A 24743-nucleotide genomic window follows, 5' to 3' on the forward strand; every position below is an offset into this window, starting at 1 on the left:
TGGCATTCAAGAATTGCAAGTTCTGTACAAACTAGGAGATGACAGCCACAACAAGGGGTCACTGTTACTGTTTCCTTTTATATGTCTTCTAATCATCGTCAGGGAAACTGTATTACTTACAAGTTTTGTTCCTTGTGCTGGTTATTGAAGCATCTCTCGGACTCCAGAGCTACTCTTCTATACTATGTGTTGTGGGGCCCAGACTCAGCAGGCTGCGAGCTGATACTTCCCTAAGAGTTACCTGTTGTCTTTAACTCACATACACCATCCATACCACACACACACACAAACATGCACCACACACACAAACCATGCATACATACACACCATACACACTTAGACCATCACTCAATGATATCGGATTTTTTTTTAACTTGGGTTTTAATTAGGTACATAAATAGCAACATGAGAACGAGAAGTTCTAAGGCTTGTACATTATCTCTAGGTGAAGGGATTCCAGATTAGTTTGCTTGTAGGATGATATCACAGAAGATAACAGAGGTCTGGTCTAGTTTTTCCTGAAGAAGAAAGCCAATTTAATACATTCAATACTGACTTCTATGCCATTTTTCTGTAGAAATACTGATTTATTCTATGGAGTTTCCAATGTTTACCTATAACTAAAAGAAAGGAAAGAAAAACATAAGTAACTGTGCCAGAAAAAATTTTGCATTATGAAAATTCTTCAGATTTAAATAGAGAAACCAGGCTGGGCGCGGTGGCCCATGCCTGTAATCCCAGCACTTTGGGAAGCCGAGGCGGGTGGATCACCTGAGGTCAGAAGTTCGAGACCAGCCTGCCCAACATGGTGAAACCCCGTCTCTACTAAAAATACAAAAAGATTGGCTGGACATGGTGGCAGGTGCCTGTAATCCCAGCTATGCAGGAGGCTGAGGCAGGAGAATCACTTGAACCCAGGAGACGGAGGCTGCAGTGAGCTGAGATCATGCCATTGCACTCCAGCCTGGGCGACAAGAATGAAACTCCATCTCAAAATAAATAAATAGAGAAACCGTAGAAAATATTTACATCACCATTATATGATCATAATAAACAAGAGCCAGAGAAAACTGTAATTATTCCCATTTTAAAGATAGTTACACTAAGAATCAGAAAGAAGGCCGAGTGTGGTGGCTCACGCCTGTAATCCCAGCACTTTAGGAGGCCGAGGCAGGTGGATCATCTGTGGTCAGGAGTATGAGACCAGCCTGGCTAACATGGTGAAACCGCATCTCTACTAAAAATACAAAAAATTAGCTGGGCATGGTGGTGGGCGCCTGTAATCCCAGCTAATCGGGAGGCTGAGGCAGGAGAATTGCTTGAACCCAGGAGGCAGAGGACGCAGTGAACCGAGATTGAGCCACTGCACTCCAGCCTGGGCAACAGAGCAAAACTCTGTTTCAAAAAAAAAAAAAAGATTTTGTGTTCCATCAACATTACATATACTACATTCAGATCCTCAACTGGCTGTGTATCTGAGTGTAATTAACCAAATGGATGGATGAATAAATAAAAAATAAATGTCTAAATGGCACAGTACACATCACATCTGAAGATTAAACAACTACATTTCCATCTATCTGCTGGAAAGCATGATTACATCACCCTCAGTTTGATGTGTAATTTTCCTCACATCACCCCCATCATACTTTTCTGGAATAAAATACACATATAGTCAAAGACATGTCAAAGACAAACTGAGTCTTCTCCAGATTGCTTTTTTCATAATTTTTTTTTTTTTTGAGATGGAGTCTTGCTCTGTCACCCAAGCTGGAGTGCAGTGGCGTGATCTTGGCTCACTATAACCTCTCCCTCCCGGGTTCAAGCGATTCTCCTGCCTCAGCCTCCCAAGTAGCTGGGATTACAGGTGCCCGCCACCACACCCAGCTAATTTTTTATATTTTTGGTAGAGACAGGGTTTCACCATGTTGGCCAGGCTGGTCTCGAACTCCTGACCTCAAGTGATCTGCCCGCCTCAGCTTCCCAAAGTGCTGGGATTACAGCTGTGAGCCACCACGCCTGGCTTTTTTTCATAATTTGTAATGAATATACTCAGCAATTAGAGATTTTCTTTTTTTTTTTTGAGACAGTTTCACTCTTGTTGCCCAGGCTGGAGTGCAGTGGCGCCCTCTCGGTTCACCGCAACCTCCATCTCCCGGGTTCAAGCAATTCTCCTGCCTCAGCCTCCTGAGTAGCTGGGATTACAGGCAGGCGCCACCACGCCCGGCTAATTTTTTATATTTTTAGTAGAGATGTGGTTTCACCATGTTGGGCAGGATGGTCTCGAACTCCTGACCTGAGGTGATCCACCCGCCTCAGCCTCCCAAAGTGCTGGGATTATAGGTATGAGCCACTGTGCCTGGCGCAATTAGATATTTCTAAATATTTTAGAGGCCAGTGACTATTCACTTGATCTTTTAATATACAACCAAAAATTCTTAAACATGTAAACTACTAGCTTATTTTTCTATCTCAGTTTATTAATCTGCTTTTGTCTTCCCTAGGAATTTGATAGATTTATTGCATTGTTAAAAACTAAAAACTGGAAACAACCTATGTTGGTAAGGATTAAGTAGATCATGGTAGTCCATACCAGGAAATCATTAAGCAACTAGAGAAGGAATGGGTAGATCTATTAAGTACTGACAGGGAAATACTTACACAATATGTTATGTAAAACAAGTTCATTCATTCATCAACATAGCTTAATATAGTACTGTCTATGGCATTCTTAGCAAAAAAAATTGAACCTAAGTCTAATTAAGCCTTCGGATCCAACTATAAGTTTATGGGATATATAGAGAAGAAAGAAACCAAGAGATAAACAGAATGACACTAAATGGATACATTCGGCCACAGCCAGAACATGAGAAATTCTTTTTTTCCCCTCCCAGCTCAATCCTTGTAGAACACAGGAATTCTAAAGGACAAATAAGCCAGGTTTTTCAACAAATAAATAGCAAGGGACAATGAGGGAGTGGAAACTATTACAGTTCTAAGAGACCTATCAGTCAAACACAACAGGCAGATCTTGTTTGGATCCTGGTTCAAACGAACCAACTGTAAAAAGTTATTCATGAAACAACCAGGAAAATGTGTACATTGAACTGGATATTAGATGATGTTAAGGAGTTAGTGCAATTTCTTTCTTTCTTTCCTTTTTTTTTTTTTTTTTTTTGAGATGGAGTCTCTCTCTGTTGCCCAGGCTGGGAGTGTGCAGTGGCACGATCTTGGCTCACTGCAACCTCTACCTCCTGGGTTCAAGCAATTCTCCTGCCTTAGCCTCCTGTGTAGTTTGAACTACAGGCATGAGCCACCATGCCCGGCCTTAATTTCCTTTTTTTCTTTTCTTTTTTTTTTTTTGAGACAGAGTCTCACTCTGTCACCCAGGCTGGAGTACAATGGCGTGATCTCAGCTCACTGCAACCTCCGCCTTCCGGATTCAAGCGATTCCCCTGCCTCGGCCTCCCGAGTAGCTGGGACTACAGGCGCATGCCACCATGTCTGGCTAATTTTTGTATTTTTAGTAGAGACAGGGTTTCACCATATTGGCCAGGCTGGTCTCAAACTCCTAACCTCATGATCCGCCCACCTCAGCTTCCCAAAGTGCTGGGACCACAGGCGTGAGCCACCATACCCAGCCCCAGCCTAATTTCTTTATGTATGATAATATAATTACAATTATATGCCTTCAGTAAGTTTTCTGTGCAGCTACTCAGAAGGGTGAAGTGGGAGGATCACCTAAACCCAGGAGTTGAAGTCCAGCCTGGGTAACATAGCAAGATCCCATCCCCCCAGATAAATAACAGTAAAAAGAAAGTTTTCTGTGAACTTGCAGAACAATATGAGGAATATGATCCCATTCTGTCAAAAAACTAAAAACATGCATGTATGCATGAATATATTATAAATGTATAAATAAATTTATTTAATGTATAAATAAATTTTAAATATAAATAAATAAATATATATATTTGTTTTTGAGACAGGGTATCACTCTGTTGCCCAGGCTGGAGTGCAGTGGAGTGATCATGGCTCACTGCAACCTCTTTCTCCCAGGCTCAGGAGATCCTCCCACCTCAGCCTCCAAGTAACTGGGACTACAGGTGTTCATCATCACACTCAGCTAATTTTTTAAATTTTTTGTAGAGACAGGGTTTCGCCATATTGCCCAGGCTGTTCTCGAACTGCCAGACTCATGTAATCCACCTACCTCAGCCTCCCAAAGTGCTAGGAGTACAGGTGTGAGCCACTGCACCCGGCCTATCTATCTATCTATCTATCTATCTATCTATCTATCTATCTATCTATCTTTAAAAGTCTGGAATGATATACCAAACTATTAACAAAAATTACCTCTGGAAAAAAGAATAAAGGGGCCAGATGTGGTGGCTCACACCTGTAATCCCAGCACTTTGGGAGGCTGAGGCAGGTGGATCACCTGAGGTCAGGAGTTTGAGACCAGCCTGACCAATATGGTAAAACCCTGTCTCTACTAAAAAATACAAAATTAGCTGGGCATGGTGGTGCATGCCTGTAATCCCAGCTACCTGGGAGGCTGAGGCAGGAGAATCACTTGAACCTGGGAGGCCTCAGAGGCTGCAGTGAGCAAGATTGCTCCACTGCACTCCAGCCTGGGCAACAAGAGTGAAACTCCATCTCAAAAAAAAAAAAAAAAAAAAAAAAAAGAAAGAAAGAAAAAGAAAAGAATAAAGGATAAGACAAGCTTTTTTTTTTTGTTTTTTTGAGATGGAGTTTCACTCTTTTTGCCCAGGCTGGAGTGCAATGGCACGATCTCGGCTCACTGCAACCTCCGCCTCCCGGGTTCAAGCGATTCTCCTGCCTCAGCTTCCCAAGTAGCTGGGATTACAGGTGCCTACCACCATGCCCGGCTTTTTAAAAAATATTTTTAGTAGAGACGAGGTTTCACCATGTTGGCCAGGGTGGTCTCGATCTCTCGACCTTGTGATCTGCCCACCTCAGCCTCCCAAAGTGCTGGGATTACAGGCGTGAGCCACCGCGCCCGGGCAAGACAAGCTTTTAAAACAGTCAGCTAAAAACATTTTTTTACAACCAACACAAATCACTTTTATAATTAAAAGCTACACCTCCTCCAATAAAGATCTAAAAACAATAAAGAATGAAATCAAGGTTGTGTATTTCAGCAAGCTGAACTCTGGTGCAGAGTATCTTTGAAAATTGAAATGGATATTTACCTAATTTCCCTTTATTCTATGTCTTTTTCATTGTCCCTGTACAGAAATATAACCATTCTGGCTGACAGGGATTTAAAAAAAGAGAGAAATATAACCATATTAAAAGTCAAGTCTCTAGAGGACATGGGTCACTCTGTGGCTGCTCACCCTCTAGTCATCCTTCTAATGGCACATCCCATGCATATCTGGCCCCATTCACCAGAGATACTGATTCTGGGGTGGCCTTTCCCTTTAACCAAGCTCCCCGGGTAATAGTTTGTATCTGAGAACATACTGATTTTGGGTTACTGTATGAACGGCTATGCAGTGAAAGAGGAACTGGATTTGTTTTCTGTGACCACTAAGGAGACATATTTTTGCTTAGCAGAGGAAACAGCTTCCAAAAACTCAGAATTGTCCCAGGATGGCTGCCCCATAGGGTGAGTTTCCCATCAGTGCTGGTATAAAAGAAGGAACATACAGGGTTTCAGGGGAGTCTGCTTGAGGCTGGGGGTTGGGCCAGATAACCACTCTCAAATTCTCAGTTTATGTGACTCTCTGGGTCTCCAAAAATATAAAGAAAGCTTGAGGAAAAAAGACCCTTCAAACTCAGGGTTTTCATAAATTTTAAGTAGGGGCCATGATTTACAATAAATGTAACACCAATTTTCAAAAAATTTTCTGATTATAAAATGCATATTCATTGCAGAAAATTTTTGAAATACAGAAAGTTATAAAGAAGAAAAAAATATAAAAATCATCATGCCACTGAAAGATACACACTTTCTGTCGTATCTCCTGGCTTCATCCCCTCTATAAACATATCACACTACCTTTTTTTCATTTAACAATAATTGTGCACATGTTCCCATGCAATTAAATACTGTAGAAACAGAATAATAATATTCTTCTTTATAGATAGACCATAATTAAGCCATTTTCCTGTAGTTGAATATCTAGGTTGTTTCCAAATTCAATTACAGTCTTCTAATTACCAGGAAATCACAAGTGCTATTATACAATTTTTCATATATACACAAACAATATAACTAGTGTTTTGAGCCTCTCTGTAACAGTCATGCATTCCAGTGTTCACTGAGTATTAGATAAATACAAGTGTACTTACTATAATAAAGTGTTGTTTGAAAAAAACCTAAGGAATAATGACACTTTTCAATTGTTTGAAATACATTTGTAGACAAATCCCAACTGTCTGGTTCTAGCTTGTCTAAAAAACCCAGGTAACATCAGTGGAACAAACACAAATAAATAAGCATTTAAGCCCAGAAATTAAAAGATGGAGGAAAATATGACCCTTATGTTTTCACATCAAATTGAAACTGTTATAATTAATTAAATTAAATTAATTAAAAACAAGTCATTTCAGCTGGCACTACAATGCTGACAATAATGACAGAGATTTCTTGTTCTCTACCTGATTCACATGGCAGAGCATGGAGTTTTCTACTTCGTTCCAGGTGAATTCTTCACATTTCCTGGCTTTTAAAACAAAAGAAAGAGCTTGAATGCAGTTTGAAAAGAAATAGTGCAACTCCTTAGTGTCCTGAGTATTTGGCTGAACATGAACATTAAAAATTATTATGGGGGACAGGGTCAAACCATTTTATTGAGGACTTGGGGGGTTGTTGAAGAAAGGCTGAGGAGGACAATGAGATCCCACATTCTCACAGTTGCCGACCATTAAATATTATTATACTGCAAAGTGATCCATCTGTCAGTAAATTGAAGAAGTTACTAGGGCTCTCTGAGGGCCCTGCTGTAGAGTGACTTGGGCAGAGAGAGCAGGAAATAAAGCTCCATTAATCTTCATTATGCAGATTCAGCCAAACAGTTGATTCTATTTAAAAAATCTTTTAAAAAGATATTTTTAAATATATCTTTTAAAAAGATAAAAGATATATTTATCTTCCTCTTTTATTTCCTGAAGTAAAGGTTTTACACCTATGGGAAGGCTTCCTGTAGGTATTTACTCCATGCATTATTCACCATTATCCACCATAGGGGCCAATCCACAAAACATGTTTACTCTGAAAGAAGTTAGACCACACCCATTCTGCCCAGTGGCCGTCCAGGAACATATAATTAGGTCATGTAATCCATAGGAAGCAGTGTAGGAAAAGCTTCTAGTGGGAAAAGTTCACGTGCTAAACTTTTAAGGCCTTACTTTCTTTTCTATATGTTTTTTAGACTTTAATTCTGAAAACACATTAATAGTCAGAGATCAGATGGCAGTCTGAAAAACCGGAGGCTGCAGCTGGGCGGGCCATGGGGGCTAAGATTCTGTTGTATAGACTTGGAGCAGTTTCTCCTGGTGCCCCTCTTTCAGAGTTATTCATGGGTGAAGGAAGAGGAAAAGGTGAGAAAGCAGGAACACGTGACTAACCCTGTCATTTCAGAGCACGGTTTCTAGGCAACTTTGGGGCTCCCTGGAGTGGCTGAGAACTGGTCTATAAGTACTGTTTTATACCCGTTGTCCCAGCATAATTAATAGTGTCCCCTTTCACTCTCCAGAGTATCCTGGTTTGCCGGGCATGTTGGCTCACGCCTGTAATCCCAGCACTTTGGGAGGCCGAGGCGGGAGGATCCATTGCACCTAAGAATTCAAGACCAGCTTGGGCAACATAGAAAAAGAAGTTTAAAAAAAAAAAAAAAAAGAGTATCCTGTTTTTGATGATAAAGTATATGGTCACCACATCCACTTGATGATGGAGTTCTGGGAAACAAGGCCATACGAACTGCTTGGCGGACCAATGATCAACATACAATTCTCAGGTCTACTTGATGCTCTGAACAAGAGTGCTACAGGACTGAGAATCTGTGCCCTTCTCCTCCTCCAGAGCCACTCCCCACCCCGCCTCCTGACATGCATGCACACAAGCGAACACACATACCCATACGTGAACACACACCCACCTACACCCCAGAGGCCTTTTTGCTGTTGCTCGAAATTGCCAAACTACCTACTGGGACAAGATCTTTGCAAAATATACCCCATTGACCGAGACCAGTCAATCCCAATTTTTGCCTAGCTAAATGTTATTCATCCTTTACATCAAGGCTTTCTTTGTACCCTGTCCTTCAATTTAGCAGAACCTTCTATTCCCTTTCATAGCACTCATGTACTTCCTGATTGTGTAATTATTTCTTTCATGTTTGAGTCTTTCATTAATCTGTAAGCTTCATGAGGGCACAATATCCCTAGGGCCTCCTAGCACACACTATTCAAATATTTGTTGCATAAACAAATGGAAAGCCAGGGGCAGTGGCTCACACCAGTAATCCCAGCACTTCAGGAGGCCGAGGCGGGTAGATCACTTGAGCCCAGGAGTTCAAGATCAGCCTGGGCAACATGCTGAAATCCTGTCTCTAAAAAAATACAAAAATTAGCCAGGTGGGATGACACATGCCTGTGGTCCCACCTACTCAGGAGGCAGAGGTGGGAGGATCACTTAAGCCAGGGAGGTTGAGGCTGCAGTGAGCTGTGACTGCACCACTGCACTACAGTTTGGGCAACAGAGTGAGACCCTGTCTCAAAACAAACAAACAAATGGAATGGGGTAGAACTTAGAGATCTGATGAATATAAAAAACTTTGGGTTTCTATTTTCTTAACACATCCATGAACATGAATAACAATTTCTGTTAGCAAAATTAAAACTTTAAAAAAATCACAACATTGATTTCTAATTAGTATGACTGCCATGTAAAGGCTGATTGCCAGCCAAACCTTTGAGGTATAGCAGCCTACTGAAATGTCTGGGTCCCTCACCAGACTAATGAAGAACAAGAAGAGAGAAAAAAAAGGCTTATGAGGGCCAGTGAGATAATCATGTCCAACAATTGGGTCTGGCATAAAAACAAGGTGGTTCTCGGCAGGGCGCGGTGGCTCACGCCTGTAATCCCAGCATTTTGGGAGGCCAAGGTGGGTGGATCACCTGAGGTCAGGAGTTCGAGACCAGCCTGAACAACAGGGAGAAACCCCATCTCTACTAAAAATACAAAATTAGCAGGGCATGGTGGCGCATGCCTGTAATCCCAGCTACTCGGGAGGCTGAAGCAGGAGAATCGCTTGAACCCAGGAGGTGGAGGATGTGGTGAGCCGAGATCGCACCATTGCACTCCAGCCTGGGCAACAAGAGCGAAACTCCGTCTCAAAAACAAACAAACAAACAAAAAAACAAGTTAGTTCTCTACCTAAATACAGTTTAGGTCTGAATTAACATACTGCTTGCCAAATACTTCCAATGATATTCTTATATATTCTACTATCTATACTTGCCAGTACCTCAATCTCAAAAAAATAAGATGCTAAATTCACAAGCTTTTTTATCTTTTGGACAATAAGAAAATGAGCACACAAAAGCATTCTTCTGATTCAGGAAAACAACTTTGTTGCTAGGAAAATTTTCTTGTTTGGTTACATATCACTTATAGTATAACAAAACAGCACAGTCCAATATCTCATTAAAAAAATATTGAGCCCATCCACCACCCTATCACAAATCAGATCGCTCTTGGCAGAGAACTCCAGGATCTCAGACAAAACAACATTCTGACTTCAAAAAAACAGTTCGTGATTTAGCACAAGCCAGAAATCAATTTTTTTTGCATTTTCAGACAAAGTTTTATCTAGAATATTTTGTAACTCAACCATTTTAATACATATCTGATTTCAGTTTTTATTTTCTCACCACGTCCATGAACACAAATGACAATTTCTTTTTTTTCTTTTTTTTTTAGACGGAGTTTCCCTCTGTCACCCAGGCTGGAGTGCAGTGGCGCAATCTCAGCTCACGTAACCTCCGCCTCCCGGGTTCAAATGATTCTCCTGCCTCAGCCTCCCGAGTAGCTGGGATTACAGGCGCCCACTACTACACCCAGCTAATTATTGTATTTTTAGTGAAGACAGGGTTTCACCATGTTGGCCAGGCTGGTCTCAAGCTCCTGATCACAGGTGATTTGCCTGCCTCGGCCTACGAAGTGCTGGGATTACAAGCATGAGCCACCGTGCCTGGGCACAAATGACAATTTCTGCTAGCAAAACCAAAACTTTTAAAGAAAATCAAGACACTGATTTCTAATTAGCATGCCTGCCATGTGAAGGGTGATTGCCAGCCAGCCAAACCTTTGAGGTACAGCAGCCTGCTGAAATGTCTGACTCCCTCACCAGTTAAATTATTTTCAACAATTACTTAACTTCTCCAAAATGCAGTTTCCTCACTTATAAATGGGGATAATAGTAGAACCCACCTCAAAGACTCTTCCTGAGCAAAGAGCTTAGCGCCAAGGGCGAAGCTCACAGCAAGTAAGTGCTCAATAAACATTATTTATCCTATATGGCAGGCCACTTTATTTTTTGGATGAAGAAAATAAAAGGTAAGGATAAATGACCTGTTAAAGACCCCAACACAATTCTAGTTCACTTGGTGAGGTAGGCAGAATAATGGCCCCTCAAAGATGTCTTCTATTTCTGGAACCTGTGACTGTTACCTTACACGGCAAAGGGAAATTAAGGTTGCATTGGAATTAAGTTTACTAACCAGTTGCCCTTAAAATAGGGAGATGATCTTGGATTATCTGAGTGGGCTTGATTCAAGCATATGAGTGCCTGTAGTCTAAGAGGGAGGCAGAAGAAGAGGTCAGAAGGGGGATCTGCAAAGGACTTGCTACAGGCTTCGACAATAGAGGAAGGAAGCTGGAAACAGCCCTCAGCCAGCAAAACAGACCTTGGTCCTACAGCCTCGAGGAACTGAGTTCTGTCAACAATCTAAATGAGCAGGAAAGAAATTCTCCCCTACGGCCTCTAGAAAGGAACACAACCCTGCTGACACCTTGATTTAGAATTGGACTTCTGACCTACAGAACTAAGATAATCATTTGCACTACTTTCAGCCTGTAAATTTGCAGTCATTTATTTTGGCAGCAATGGAAAACTAAAACAACGACATAAGGACTCCTGACTACAGGGTATGGTTCCATTTTCTATCAGTGGACATTATCTTCTCAGGCAGAAGCGAAAACGTGCAGTATCACATGAGTGGTGGTTGATGACTATCATGTGGCTAGAGTCCAGCCATTTCATATGTTCCTCACATAGATAACCTTATTTAATCCTCAAAACAGCTCCAGGAGGTACTATGCCAGTTCCCACAGTGCTGGAGTAACTTCCCAAGGTTTCAGGGCTAGTAAGAGGCAGAGGTGGGGTAGGAGTCTGGTGCTCCCGCTCCCCTTAGTCCACTGGACAACGCTGTATCCTGCCCACTGATACCAAGAGTGCATTCCTTTCTAAGGAGGAGATGACCATTATTATTCAGGATTTCTAACTTTTCGTTTTGCTAAATAATGGTGTTTTTAAAAAGAAAGAAAAAATCATTTCAAAATCATTTCCTAATACCTTTAGTTCTTAGAATTTTAGACAGCAAAAAATTACAAAGAGCACAAATTCATAACTTTATGGAAAACCCATCAAGCTGTCATTTAAAAAAAATACAGTGGTAAGAATACTTAACATGACATCTGCCCTCTTGGCAGATTTTTAAGCGTACAATAGGGTACTGTTATCTATAGGCACAGTGGCGTGCAAGCAGTCTCTAGAACTTATTCTCTTTGCTTGACTAAAACTTTGTTGATTACCAACTCCCTATCTCTCCCTCCCCCAATCCCTGGCAATCGCCATTCTATTCTCTGCCTCCATGAGTTTGACTATTTTAAATACCTCATACAAGTAGAATCATGCAGTATTTGTCCTTCTGTGATTGGCTTACTTCAAAGATGAACATTTTAAAACTACATGACTTACTTTCAGTCAAACTTTGCCATGTTTAGAGAGCCAAGGAATTTCTAATGGAGGAAGAAAAAGCAGGGCATGTTTACTCAGGCTGGTGGCTGCTGCTTCCCTTTCATTTTCCTGCTGAGCCAGCAAGGGCCTGAATAAAACTATTAACAGCTCAGCTTTAGAAGTTCTGCTCAGTTTTCATGTTGGTAACAGGTTTATGCTTCTTTATTAATTTCCTGCCTTTTAAATAATTAGTGTTGGCCTTCAGCAGTCATTCTACAATTCTGTGATAGTAATTTGTTGCATTAAAAAAAAAGCTAGTGAAAAACTAAAATATGATATTTACTGAGACATACTGCTGTGTTTAGCTAATTATAAGACAACTCTAAGCTGGGTGCGGTGGCTCATGCCTGTAATCCCACCACTTTGGGAGGCCGAAGCAGGGGGATCACCTGAGGCCAGGAGTTTGAGACCAGCCTGGCCAACATGGCGAAACCCCGTCTCTACTAGAAATACAAAAAAAAAAATTAGCCAGGCATAGTAGTGAATGACTGTAATCCCAGCTACTTGGGAGGCTGAGGCGGAAGAATCGCTTGAACCCAGAAGGCAGAGGTTGTAGTGAACCAAGATGGCGCCATTACACTCCAGCCTGGGCGACAGAGCAAGACTCCATCTCAAAAAAAAAAAAAAAAAAAACAACTCTAGTCGGGTGCAGTGGCTCACGCCTGTAGTCCCAGCACTTTGGGAGGCTGAGGCGGGTGGATCACTTGAGGTCAGGAGTTCAGGACCAGCCTGGCCAAGATGGTGAAACCCTGTCTCTACTAAAAGTACAAAAATTAGCCAGGCGTGGTGGCACATGCCTATAATCCCAGCTACTCAGGAGCCTGAGGTAGGAGAATTGCTTGAACCCAGGAGGTGGAGGTTGCAGTGAACGCGATCACACCACTGTACCACTGCACTCCAGCCTGGGCTACAGAGCAAGACTCCATCTAGGAAAAAAAAAAAAAAAAGACAACTCTAAAAGAGCCATCTGTGACCCTGAGGACTGACACCCACAACTGACCTCCTGATACCCACAATTGGCCTTCATCTCTGATACTGAGACCTTGGGTTAGGACTATTCTGAAAGGGTTTCGGATTAGCAATGGACAATCAGTAAATATTTCATGCTTTTATTAAGCTCCTAGAGTCAAAGAGTGAAAACCATAATGGAAAAGGTCAATAAATCAACTACATGAAGAACTTCTGATCATCAAGACACCAAAACTGAAAAGACAAGCCATATTGAGAAAAGACATCTGCAAACATCTGGCCAAAACTATTAATATCTAGGAAAAAAATAAAGAACCCTTATAAATCAATAAGGGACAAATGACCCATATAAAAAGTGACCAAAAGACATGAACAGGCATTTCAAGAAGAAGCCAATAAACCTGTGAAAAGATGCTCAACCTCATTAGTGATCAGGGCAATGTAAATGAAAACCACGGTGGGAAATCCTGGGAACATCTTCACATGCTAGATAGTGAGGTAACTATCGCAGACTACTTGGGTCATGTCAAGAGGACTCAGAGCCAACTTCCACTAGCAAAATGGGACAGTTTGAACTTTAATAAGACCAAGAATTACAAAGCATTCAAAACTATCAAATATGTTTAAATCTATAACCCATAATGATTTTTAATTTATTTATTATTTTAAGAAACAGGGTCTCGGCCAGGCACGGTGGCTCACACCTGTAATCCCAGCACTTTGGGAGGCCGAGGCGGGTGGATCACGAGGTCAGGAGATCGAGATCATCCTGGCTAACACGGTGAAACCCCGACTCTACTAAAAATACAAAAAATTAGCTGGGCGTGGTGATGGGTGCCTGTAGTCCCAGCTACTCGGGAGGTTGAGGCAGGAGAATGGCGTGAACCCGGGAGGCGGAGCTAGCAGTGAGCCGAAATCATGCCACTGCACTCCAGCCTGGGTGACAGTGCGAGACTCTGTCTCAAAAAAAAGAAAAGAAAAAAGAAAAGAAACAGGGTCTCGCTCTGTCACCCAGGCTGGAGTGGAGTGGTACGAACATAGCACTCGCTGCAGCCTCAAACTCCTAGACTCAAGTGATCCTCCTGTCTCAGCCTCCCAAAGTGCTGGGATTACAGGTGTGAGCCATTGTGCCCAGCCTATAATGATATATATATATATCTCCATCTCTATATTAACAAATATATATATATATTTATTTATTTATATATATATATTTTTGAGATGGAGTTTCACTCTTGTTGCCCAGGCTGGAGTACAACGGCGGGATCTTGGCTCACTGCAACCTCCGCCTCCTGGGTTCAAGCGATTCTCCTGCCTCAGCTTCCCGAGTAGCTGGAACTACAGGCATGTGCCACCACGCCCAATTTTTTTGTATTTTTAGTAGAGACGGGGTTTCACCGTGTTAGCCAGGATGGTCTCGATCTCCTGACCTCGTGATCTGCCCACTTCAGCCCCCCAAAGTGCTGAGATTACAGGGGTGAGCCACCGTGTCTGGCCCTATTTTTTTGAGATGAAATCTCACTCTGTCGCCCAGGCTGGAGTGCAGTGACGCGATCGTGGCTCACTGCAACCTCCACCTCCCAGGTTCAGGTGATTCTCCAGTCTCAGCCTCCTGAGTAGCTGGGACTACAGGCGCATGCCACCACACCTGGCGAATTTTTTATTTTTAGTAGAGACGGGGTTTCACCATGTTGGCCAGGCTGGTCTCGAACTCCTGACCTCAGGTGATCCACACGCCTCGGCCTGCCAAAGTGCTGGGATTACAGGCGTGAGCCACCGTGCCTGGCCGATATTTTTAAAGAAAAACTAACAGGTGATCTTCTGAGGAAAGGGAATGAATTCATTATTTTGAAACTGGATAAATAAGAGAAAAAAAATCAAGTAATTATCTTGTTTTTCCTATATAAACTATAACTGGGTAACTAGTAGATAAGAGAAGGGGTTCTTTATCAAAATATTTCAGCTAATTTGAGAAAAATGAAACAACAGAAGTAAAATATCACCATTTTCTTTTTCTTTTTTTTTTTTTTTTTTGAGCCAGAGTCTTGTTCTGTCACCCAGGCTGGAGTGAAGTGGCATGATCTTGGCTCACTGCAACCTCTGCCTTGCAGCTTCAAGCAATTCTCCTGACTGAGTCTCCTGAGTAGCTGGGACTACAGGCACGTGCCACCATGCGCGGCTAATTTTTTTTTTTTTTGAGATGGAGTCTTGCTCTGTCGCTCAGGCTGGAGTGCAGTGGTAGGATCTCGGCTCACTGCAAGCTCCGCCTCCTGGGTTCACGCCATTCTCCTGCCTCAGCCTCCTGAATATCTGGGACTACAGGCGCCTGCCACCACGCCTGGCTAATTTTTTTGTATTTTTAGTAGAGACAGGGTTTCACCGTGTTAGCCAGGGTGGTCTCGATCTCCTGACCATGTGCGGCTAATTTTTTTGTATTTTTAGTAGAGCTGGGGTTTCACCATGTTGGCCAGGCAGGTCTCGAACTCCTGATCTCAAGTGATCTACCCTCCTCGGCCTCCCAAAGTGTTGGGATTACAGGTGTGAGCCACTGCGCCCGGCCAATATCACCATTTCTATCCCCCAAAGATTCAATGGGTCTAGGCATTGAGCATCTACAGCTGCTAAAACCAATAAAAACAAAGCAAAAACCAGACTTATGTGCCTACGTGGATCTAGAGCATTGCTAAAAGGATCAAACAGGATCTGGTTCAAGTAGCCCGTGGATCCAGCTGCCAATGTGCAGGGAGTACAGAGAACACGTTAAACTATGGCATAAATGTGTAATCAGCAAAACCCAAACCATTGGAAACTCTATAGGTGAAATGTGCCAGATTGTTTTAACAGATAAACTGTAAGGAAGTCAACTCCAAAAGATGGAAGGGGAGCCTGTAGATTAAGAGAGACTTAAAAAAAAAAAAAAAAAAAAGTCGGGCATGGTGGCTCACACCTGTAATCTCAGCACTTTGGGAGGCCGAGGCAGGTGGATTGCCTGAGGTCAGGAGTTTGAGACCAGCTTGTCCAATATGGTGAAACTTCATCTCTACTAAAAATACAAAAATTAGGCAGGGGCGGTGGTGTGCGCCTGCAGTCCCAGCTACTCGCGAGGCTGAGGCAGGAAAATTGCTTGAACCCAGGAGGCAGAGGTTGCAGTGAGCCAACATCACGCCACTGCACTCCAGCCTGGGCGACACAGTGACACTCCATCTCGAAAAAAAAAAAAAATCAAAAGTTGTTTAAGGCAAGTACATTATTGGGGCAACTAGGGAAATTTGAACATGGGCTATATATTAGATAACATTTGTGTAAATAATGAAATGTCAACTTTCCTGAGTATAATAACGGTATTGTGATTATATAAATCAATGTCCACGTTCTTTGGAAATACATGCTGCATTAGATACAGATGGAAAATGCAATGATATCTACAATTAATTCTCAAATGGTTCAGGAAAATAAAATATACTCGTGTGTATGAACACCATGCATAGGTGAAAAGATAGATTATGCAAATGCAGCAAATGTTAGTGAATCTAAGTGAAGGGTATATTCATTGTACTAGTCCTGCACCTGATCTGTAGTTTTGAAATTTTCTTAAAATGAAAATTGGGAAATAAAGTAAAGCCACATACACATATACTCCACAATGAAAAACTCTTTTAAAGCCATCAGACTGGCAAAAATGGAAACAATTACTTGGCATCATCTAGTAAAACTGAAGATATGCAGACCCTATGAATCAGGAACCCTGGTCTAGAAAAATTCTTTACAAATTATGAAGCCATGCTGTGTTGTAATAGTAATATACTGAAACCCACCCAAGGAGCCACCAACATGGGTATTTTCCCATAAAGAAAATATGACCAGGCGCAGTGGCTCATGCCTGTAATCCCAACACTTTGGGAGGCTGAGGAGGGCGGATTACCTGAGGTCAGGAGTTTGAGACCAGCCCGACCAACATGGTGAAACCCTGTCTCTACTAAAAATACAAAAATTAGCCAGGGATGGTGGCGCATGCCTGTAGTCCTAGCTACTCCGGAGGCTGAGGCAGGAGAATTGCTCGAACCCAGCAGGCGGAAGTTGCAGTGAGTCATGACTGCACCACTACACTCCAGCCTGAGCAACAGAGTGAGACTCCGTCTATTAAAACAACAACAACAACACAAAGAAAATAGTCTACAGCAGTGAAGATGAATGCACTACTGCCATACATAACCCATAAACAAAATGTTAAGGGAACAAAACAAGTTGCAAAATAATATGTAGTAAGACTCATCTAGATATACTTACATATATAAAATATGTATATTTAGACTTAAATTTGGTATATTTTTATAAAGGCAAAAACAGGCAGGCTCAACTATAGTATTTCAGGATACATACATATATGGTTAAACTGGAAGAAAAGTTTAAAGAAAAACAAGGGAATGAAATAAAATTCCAGAAAATGGTTCCCTCTGGGGAGACTTGGGGGTGAGGGGACCCATGGAAGACTTGAAAGGCATTGGTAATTTCCTTTTTTTTTTTTTTTTGAGATGGAGTCTTGTTCTGTCGGCCAGGCTGGAGTGCAGTGGCGCGATCTTGGCTCACTGTAACCTCCGCCTCCCGGGTTCAAGCAATTCTCTGCCTCAGACTCCCGAGTAGCTGGGATTACAGGCACCTGCCACCACGCCTGGCTAAGTTTTTGGTATTTTTAGTAGAGACGGGTTTTCACCATCTTGGCCAGGCTGGTCTTGAACTCCTGACCTCGTCATCCACCTGCCTCGGCCTCCCAAAGTGCTGTGATTACAGGGGTGAGCCACCGCGCCCGGCGGTAATTTCCTATTTTTAAAGGTAGATAATTGGTTGGTACGTACATGGTCATTATAGTGTTGGATTTTAAACTGTATACATATGTTATATATTCTTGTAACTTAAAAGAAAGCCCTAGACTGTACCAAGATGACAATATTTCTGGACACACCTATCTTTGCTTCACAGTTCTGACAAAAAGTTCATTTTAACTGAAGCAGATAAATTCCTCTTAAGTAACCAATGATGACAGACTGAAACACTACTTTATTGGTAGAAGACGCAGCACAAACATTTAGAATCATTTCGTAAGAGGGAAAAGGGATGTGGCAGAGCAGAAAAATGCCACAGACTTGTTTGGGATATTTCAGAGTAATATACCCCCATGGGAAATAATACCGTTAAGAATTGTGCCATCATTCCTAATTTAAAAATTTTCAGTGCCCTGTTTTATGTATGTATGTATGTATTTAGAGACCGAGTCTCGCTCTTTCGCCCAGGCTGGAGTGCAGTGGCACGATCTCGGCTCACTGTAACCTCCGCCTCCCAGGTTCAAGTGATTCTTGTGCCTCCGCCTCCCAAGTAGGTGGGATTAGAGGTGTGTGCCACCACGCCTGGCTAATTTTTGTGTTTTCAGTAGAGACGGGGTTGTGCCATGTTGTCCAGGCTGGTCTCAAACTTCTGGGCTCAAGTGATCCACCCGTCTCCACATCCCAAAGTGCTGGGATTACAGGCGTGAGCCACCACACCTGGCCAGCACCCTGTTTTAAACATAATGTCCACAGTTTCTCTGACTATGTACAACCAAAAGCCAGTACATCTGTTACATGATTAGAATACAAACAATTGGCTGGGCACGGTGGCTCACGCCTGTAATCCCAGCACTTTGGGCGGCCGAGGTGGGCAGATCACGAGGTCAGGAGATCAAGACCATCCTGGACAACATGGTGAAACCCTGTCTCTACTAAAAATACTAAACCCCGTCTCTATTGAAAATTAGCCAGGCGTGGTGCTATGTACCTGTAATCCCAGCTACTCGTGAGGCTGAGACAGGAGAATGGCTTGAACCCAGGAGGTGGAGGTTGCAGTAAGCCGAGATCGTGCCACTGCACTCCAGCCTGGGCAACAGAGCAAGATTCCATCTCAAAAACAAATAAATAAACCAAAAAATAAAAAACAAAAACCCCCCTGAAGCCCATGAAATCTAAAGTGGGGGGTGAAGCAAGATCAACAAAAAACAATGCCACTTCATTATATCAAGTAATTCCTGAAATCTAAGAATATTGAATTTTGAATTAATAGGGCCTTCTATTTTTCCTTTAAAACTTGTAATAAATATTTAAATGCAGTCAACATTAATTTTTTGTATTTTTAGTAGAGACGGGGTTTCACTGTGTTAGCCAGGATGGTCTCGATCTCCTGACCTTGTGATCCGCCCACCTCAGCCTCCCAAAATTCTGGGATTACAGGCATGAGCCACCGAGCCCGACCGTTTTTTTTGTTTGTTTTTTTGTTTGTTTGTTTTTGATACAGGGTTTCACCCCCATTCACCAGGCTGGAGTGCAGTGGGGTGAACATGGCTCACCACAAACTCCACCTCCTGGGCTCATGAGATTCTCCTGCCTCAGCCTCCCAAGTAGATGGGACTACAGGTGCATGCCACCACACCTGGTTAATTATGGTTTTTTTTTGGTAGTTTTTGTAGAGACAGGGTTTTGCCATATTGCCCAAGCTGGTCTCGAACACCTAGGCTCAAAGCGATTTGCCTGCCTCAGCCTCCCAAAGTGCTGGGATTACAGGCATGAGCCACTGTGCCTGGCCCTGATTTTATTACCTTCTATCGAGAACAGACAGCTGTCAGTAAAATTATGCTTGGAGAGTAACAAACAGGAGAAAGCCTTAAGTTCTCAATGACTCTGAAGGCGGCAAGGGTTTATACAGAGAGAGAGAAATGCAAACCAACCATGAGCTAATTAAAAATCTTTATGACATCACTCTAAAAAGATCTGCATATAAATTTGGGTAGCTTTAATATCTAATGTTTTCAAATTACCAGAAAATGCTGGCCTGCTTAACTGGTATTCTAACCACAGTCCAGCTGCTTCTGCACTGGGCTGAATTCTTAGCACAGTCAGAGAATGCTGTTTCCAAGCCAGAGGCTCCCGCAGCCCCCACTTTAGCTTTGGTGTGCGTGTGTGTCTGCACAGACACCACAGTGAGCACTCCGGGGAGCCTGGGGGACTCCCTCTGGCTTTGGTGTGCTTCAGTCTGCAGTCACACCACAAAGAAGGCTCGCAGTTGAGGCTTTTAGTCTCACTTTCCACATTTCTGTCTAGGGCTGTGTAGAGATTTCTTGATATTTTACTTCCTTTCCCATATAAAATTTAGTGTGCATTTGTTTTTTTGTTTGTTTGTTTTTGTTTTTCGTTTTTTTTGAGATGAAGTCTCGCTCTGTTGCCCAGGCTAGAGTGCAGTGGCGCAATCTTGGCTCACTGCAACCTCTGCCTCCCGGGTTCAAGCAATTCTCCTGCCTTAGCCTCCCGAGTAGCTGGGATTACAGACGTGCATCACCATGCCCGGCTAATTTTTGTATTTTTTTAGTAGAGACAGGGTTTCATCATGTTGGCCAGGCTGATCTCGAACTCCCGACCTCACGTGCTCCACCCGCCTCGGCCTCCCAAAGTGCGGGATTATAGGCATGAGCCACCGCGCCTGGCCGCATTTGTTAAGGAATGTTTTAAAAAGGAAAGGAAGCTTCCATAGAAAATATCAGAGAAATAAAACAAAAAAACAATAAAAAAAACACCTATGAATGTTTCCTCTTTAAAAGGGATTGCCAAAAGACTCTTGATATTGGTATAGAATTTCCTATTCAAGAGCTAGTTTAAATAGGCTCGAGAGGGACTAATTCCTTTAGAAACCACCAATATAAAAATTAGTGGGGTTTTTTCTTTTTCTTTTTCTTTTTTTTTTTTTTTTTTTTTGAGACAGGGCCTCACTGTGTTGCTCAAGCTGGAGTGCAGTGGCGCAATCATGGCTCACTCTATTTAGCCCTTACCTTCTGGGCTCAAGCAATCCTCCCACCTCAGCCTCCCAATGTACGCCACCATGCCCAGCTAATTTTTTTATTTTTTGGAGAGACAGGGTCTCACTATGTTGCCTAGGCTGGTCTCAAACTCCTGGGCTCAAGTGATCCTCCCACCTTGGCCTCCCAACGTGCTGGGCGTGAGTCACTGCACCTGGCCAAAAAATGAGTCTTAAGATTTCACTAGAAGATTATTTATGTAAATAATAAAGAGGGCTTATAATTTATTCTGTTACTTCCAAATCCCAGTTCAAAATTCTGGATTTTAATTCTGAGATAGTTATTTATATGTATTTTTTTAACTTGTCAATGATTTGAAGCTCAGTTATTTATATTTTTTTAAAAGTGTTTTCATTGAAAAATGAACTTCCTTCAATCTGTGATGTAGAAGGTATATTAATATAAGAAGTCTAATTCTTCCTTAGCTGGCTGTGCCTCTGAGTGCTTAGTAGAGACATGATACCTTATTCTCTACTCATTCTTCCTTATCAGTGGGAGGAAGGGAATGTTCCAAGTGAACATAGGCAACATTTAATTAGCTATGTGGCCACTAAAAGAGATGAAAGGTGACAAGTTCTTACAATTACACAACTTCTTCCCTCTGCTGCTCATGTACTAGACAGCACAGAGAACGTGGCCTTTAGCTGGTAGCTAGTCCCCAACATACGATGGTTCACACCCTCAGCTGAGCTGAGAAGCCTGGGGGATAAACAGAAACGGCAGTGCTAAGGAAAGAACAGAACTTATGATAAGTGAAAAACCAAGAGGAAGAGGCTCTCAATTATGTCTTTTTCCTGGGAGCATAGTACAGTCCCTTTGAATTCAGTTTCAATAAAACTTTTAAATAATACGCTACACTTAGGGGAAACTAGGAATACAATATAATGGAAAATATGGTCTAAGACCACGGTGGAATGCATTGCATTTTATGGTCACCACTTATTTGGCCCTGCTGATAATAACCAAATGCTCAGAAGTTCTACTGCTCTACCAAGAAAGGTCACCTGAAAAATCTGAGCTGGAGACATAACTAGAAGCAAACAGAAAAAGCAATAAATCAACAGGGTTATCAAATATTTTACAAAACCCTAGAGAAACCACATATTTAAACCAAAAGGAAGATAATGAAAAAGATGCTCCTCACCTTTTGAAAGTTCTCCTTCCACAAATCTTCTATGACTATATATCCTCGTAAACCCCAGTCATATAATCTCTCCCCACTGACCTTAAAACAAAATAGAAAAGATCTTACCATCTGATCCAGCAAACCCTATTATTGGGAATAATAATGGAATATAAATCATTTTACTACAAAGATATATGCATGCATATGTTCATCATAGCACTATGCATAATAGCAAAACATGGAATCAGCCTAAATGCCCATCAATGGTAGATTTTTTTTTTTTTTGAGATGGAGTTTTTGCTCTTGTTGCCCAGGCTGGAGTGGAATGGCGCAATCTTGGCTCATTGCAACCTCTGCCTCCTGGGTTCAAGCAATTTTCCTGCCTCAGCCTCCCAAGTAGCTGGGATTACAGGCATGCACCACCACACCCAGCTAATTTTTTGTATTTAGTAGAGACAGGGTTTCACCATGTTGGTCAGGCTGGTCTCGAACTCCTGGCCTCAGGTGATCCACCTACCTCGGCCTCCCAAAGTGCTGGGATTACAGGCGTAGGCCACCACGCCCAGCCAATGGTAGACTTGATAAAGAAAATGTGGTACTTATACACATATTATATACATAGAATACTATGCAGCCAAAAAGAATGAGCTCATGTCCTTTGCAGGGACAGGGATGGAGCTGGGGGCCATTATCTTAAGTGAACTAACATAGGAACAGAAAACCAAATACCACATGTTCTTACTTGTAATTGGGAACTAAACCTTGACAACACAGGGACACAAAGAAGGGAACAGAGACCGAGGCCTACTTGAGGGTGGAGGGTGAGAAGAGGGCGAGGATCAAAAAACTACCCATCAGGTACTACGCTTATTACCTGGGTAACAAAATAATCTGTACACTAAACCCTCATGACACACAATTTACAATAACAAACCTGCACATGTACCCCTAAAGCTAAAAGTTAAAAAAGAAAGAAATTAAAAAAAAAAAAAGACTCCGACTCTGGGTACAGCCACATATGCTTCTCAACCAGCAACTGAGTTCACCCTCTCCACTCTAGCCATTTACTGCTTAAACCATAACAGGCTGAAATAATGTTTAATTATTTTTATATCTAGGGCTGGAAGATGTTACTCACTGTTTCTGACTTGGGGCTGGAGCAGGGACAGAAGCATTAACTATCTGCCTACAAGACTGTTACAAACAATGTTGAGCAAATGCTGGAAAGTACTGGTATTTGTCATCAAAGCCATCAAGCTCCCCAAGCTGGGGCCACTGGACTCTCACATACAACTGTAGCCCAGTCGAGGACTCTGGACTCAATTCTGTCATGAACAACCAAGGGAGCTCAGTCTCAGGTCAGTCTGGCTCAGAGTCCAATTTGGGTGACTGCACTGCTGTCTGCTCCTGGAACTAAGTTTCCACATGATGTGGTAGTTCCAGCAACTAAAGTCCCTGTGTCCACAATCTGCCCAGGACCTCAAAACCTAGAGCCTGCCTTGTTCTTGCCAGTTTCTGAGGGACACCATCTCTAGAGTCCCACTCACTCCAGTTATCACCCTTTTCAGGCTACCTACTGGTCTCCATCAGTGGTTCTCAAACACCATAGGCATTAATAACAAACCACCGGAGGGCTTGCTAAAACACAGACTGCTGGCCCTTACTCCCAGAGCTTCTGATTCAGTCAGTCTGGGGTGGGGCCTGAGAGTTTGCATTTCTAACAAGTTCTCAGGTGCTGCTGCTGCTTCTGGTCTGGTAACACATTTTAAGAATCGGTGGTACAGCTTTATCCATGTTGCCTGCCACTGTGATCAACCTGCCTGCCAGGGTACCATAAGACTGAGGCTTCAAGGATAAGAAAGGAGCAGCCAGTTGAAAGCCCCGAAAAGGGCACTCCCAGCAGAGGGGATTACAGTCCCCAAAGTCCCCAGCAAGGAAAGCAAGGGCACCAGTACTAGGAAGGAGTGGAAGTCAGAGCAGTCTGTGTCTACAATACCAACGAGAGCAGGTTGTGACCGGACATGCATAAACTGAGTGACCCATAATTATCAGCTTTGGAATTTGAGTCTCTAGACTTCCATGTAAGTATACAAAAAATGTATACTAAATTTTTGCTGATGAATATTCAAACAATCATGCAAATTGGTGTTCAAATTCTGTGAACACTGGCATTACCGGAAGGAGGGCCAGAACTGAGGCATAGAGTGGAGAAAAATCATTTAAATTTGCTGTATTCATCTATATGTACAAACAAATTTTAGTCTGGTGTTATAAGAACTGCAAAATAAAATAAAATTAAGCATCAGATTCATACACACACAAACAAGAATGAGGGACATCATGGATTACAGAGTCTCTCTTACCTGGGCAAACACGATGGCTTGTTGTGGATAATAGAGGGAGGCAGCTAATCCCATGAAACCAGGCGGATACACTAGTTTCTTTATTTTTGAACCTAATAAATAAAAGGTTGTACATGCCATCAGATGATTCATTATCCTCTCCATCACAATTTACCTTATCCATTTAATATGGAACAAGGCCAGGCACAGTGGCTCAAGCCTGTAATCCAAAAGCTTTGGGAGGCCAAGGCGGGAGAATCACTTGAGGCCAGGAGTTTGACACCAGCCTGGGCAACATAGTCAGATCCTGTCTCTACAAAAATTAAAATAAAAAAATTAGCCAGGCATGGTAGCGTGTGCCTATAGTCCTAGCTACTTGG

The 24743-nt window shown here is 42.4% G+C and overlaps 1 protein-coding gene across 5 annotated transcripts in view; it reads right to left on the reverse strand.

The window, feature by feature from the left end:
* Nucleotides 1-362: 362 nt before the first annotated feature.
* Nucleotides 363-24743, reverse strand: part of APOO (apolipoprotein O) — a 73939-nt gene continuing 49558 nt past the window's right edge. For 2 of the 5 annotated variants that reach the window (XM_054472599.2, XM_054472597.2), the window contains exons 6-9: nucleotides 24385-24476; nucleotides 22040-22120; nucleotides 6631-6695; nucleotides 363-518 (exon numbers count right to left, since the gene is read on the reverse strand). In XM_054472599.2, the coding sequence (XP_054328574.1) occupies nucleotides 6660-6695; nucleotides 22040-22120; nucleotides 24385-24476 (209 nt within the window). In that variant the 3' untranslated portion in view covers nucleotides 363-518; nucleotides 6631-6659. Of the gene's footprint in view, nucleotides 621-6630; nucleotides 6696-22039; nucleotides 22121-24384; nucleotides 24477-24743 lie in introns of those variants that run through there. The other 3 variants (XM_054472600.2, XM_054472596.2, XM_063660915.1) reach the window with 2 other exon arrangements.

This window comes from Pongo pygmaeus, chromosome X (genome assembly GCF_028885625.2).
Source record: "Pongo pygmaeus isolate AG05252 chromosome X, NHGRI_mPonPyg2-v2.0_pri, whole genome shotgun sequence".
In the NCBI taxonomy this organism is placed as follows: domain Eukaryota; kingdom Metazoa; phylum Chordata; class Mammalia; order Primates; family Hominidae; genus Pongo; species Pongo pygmaeus.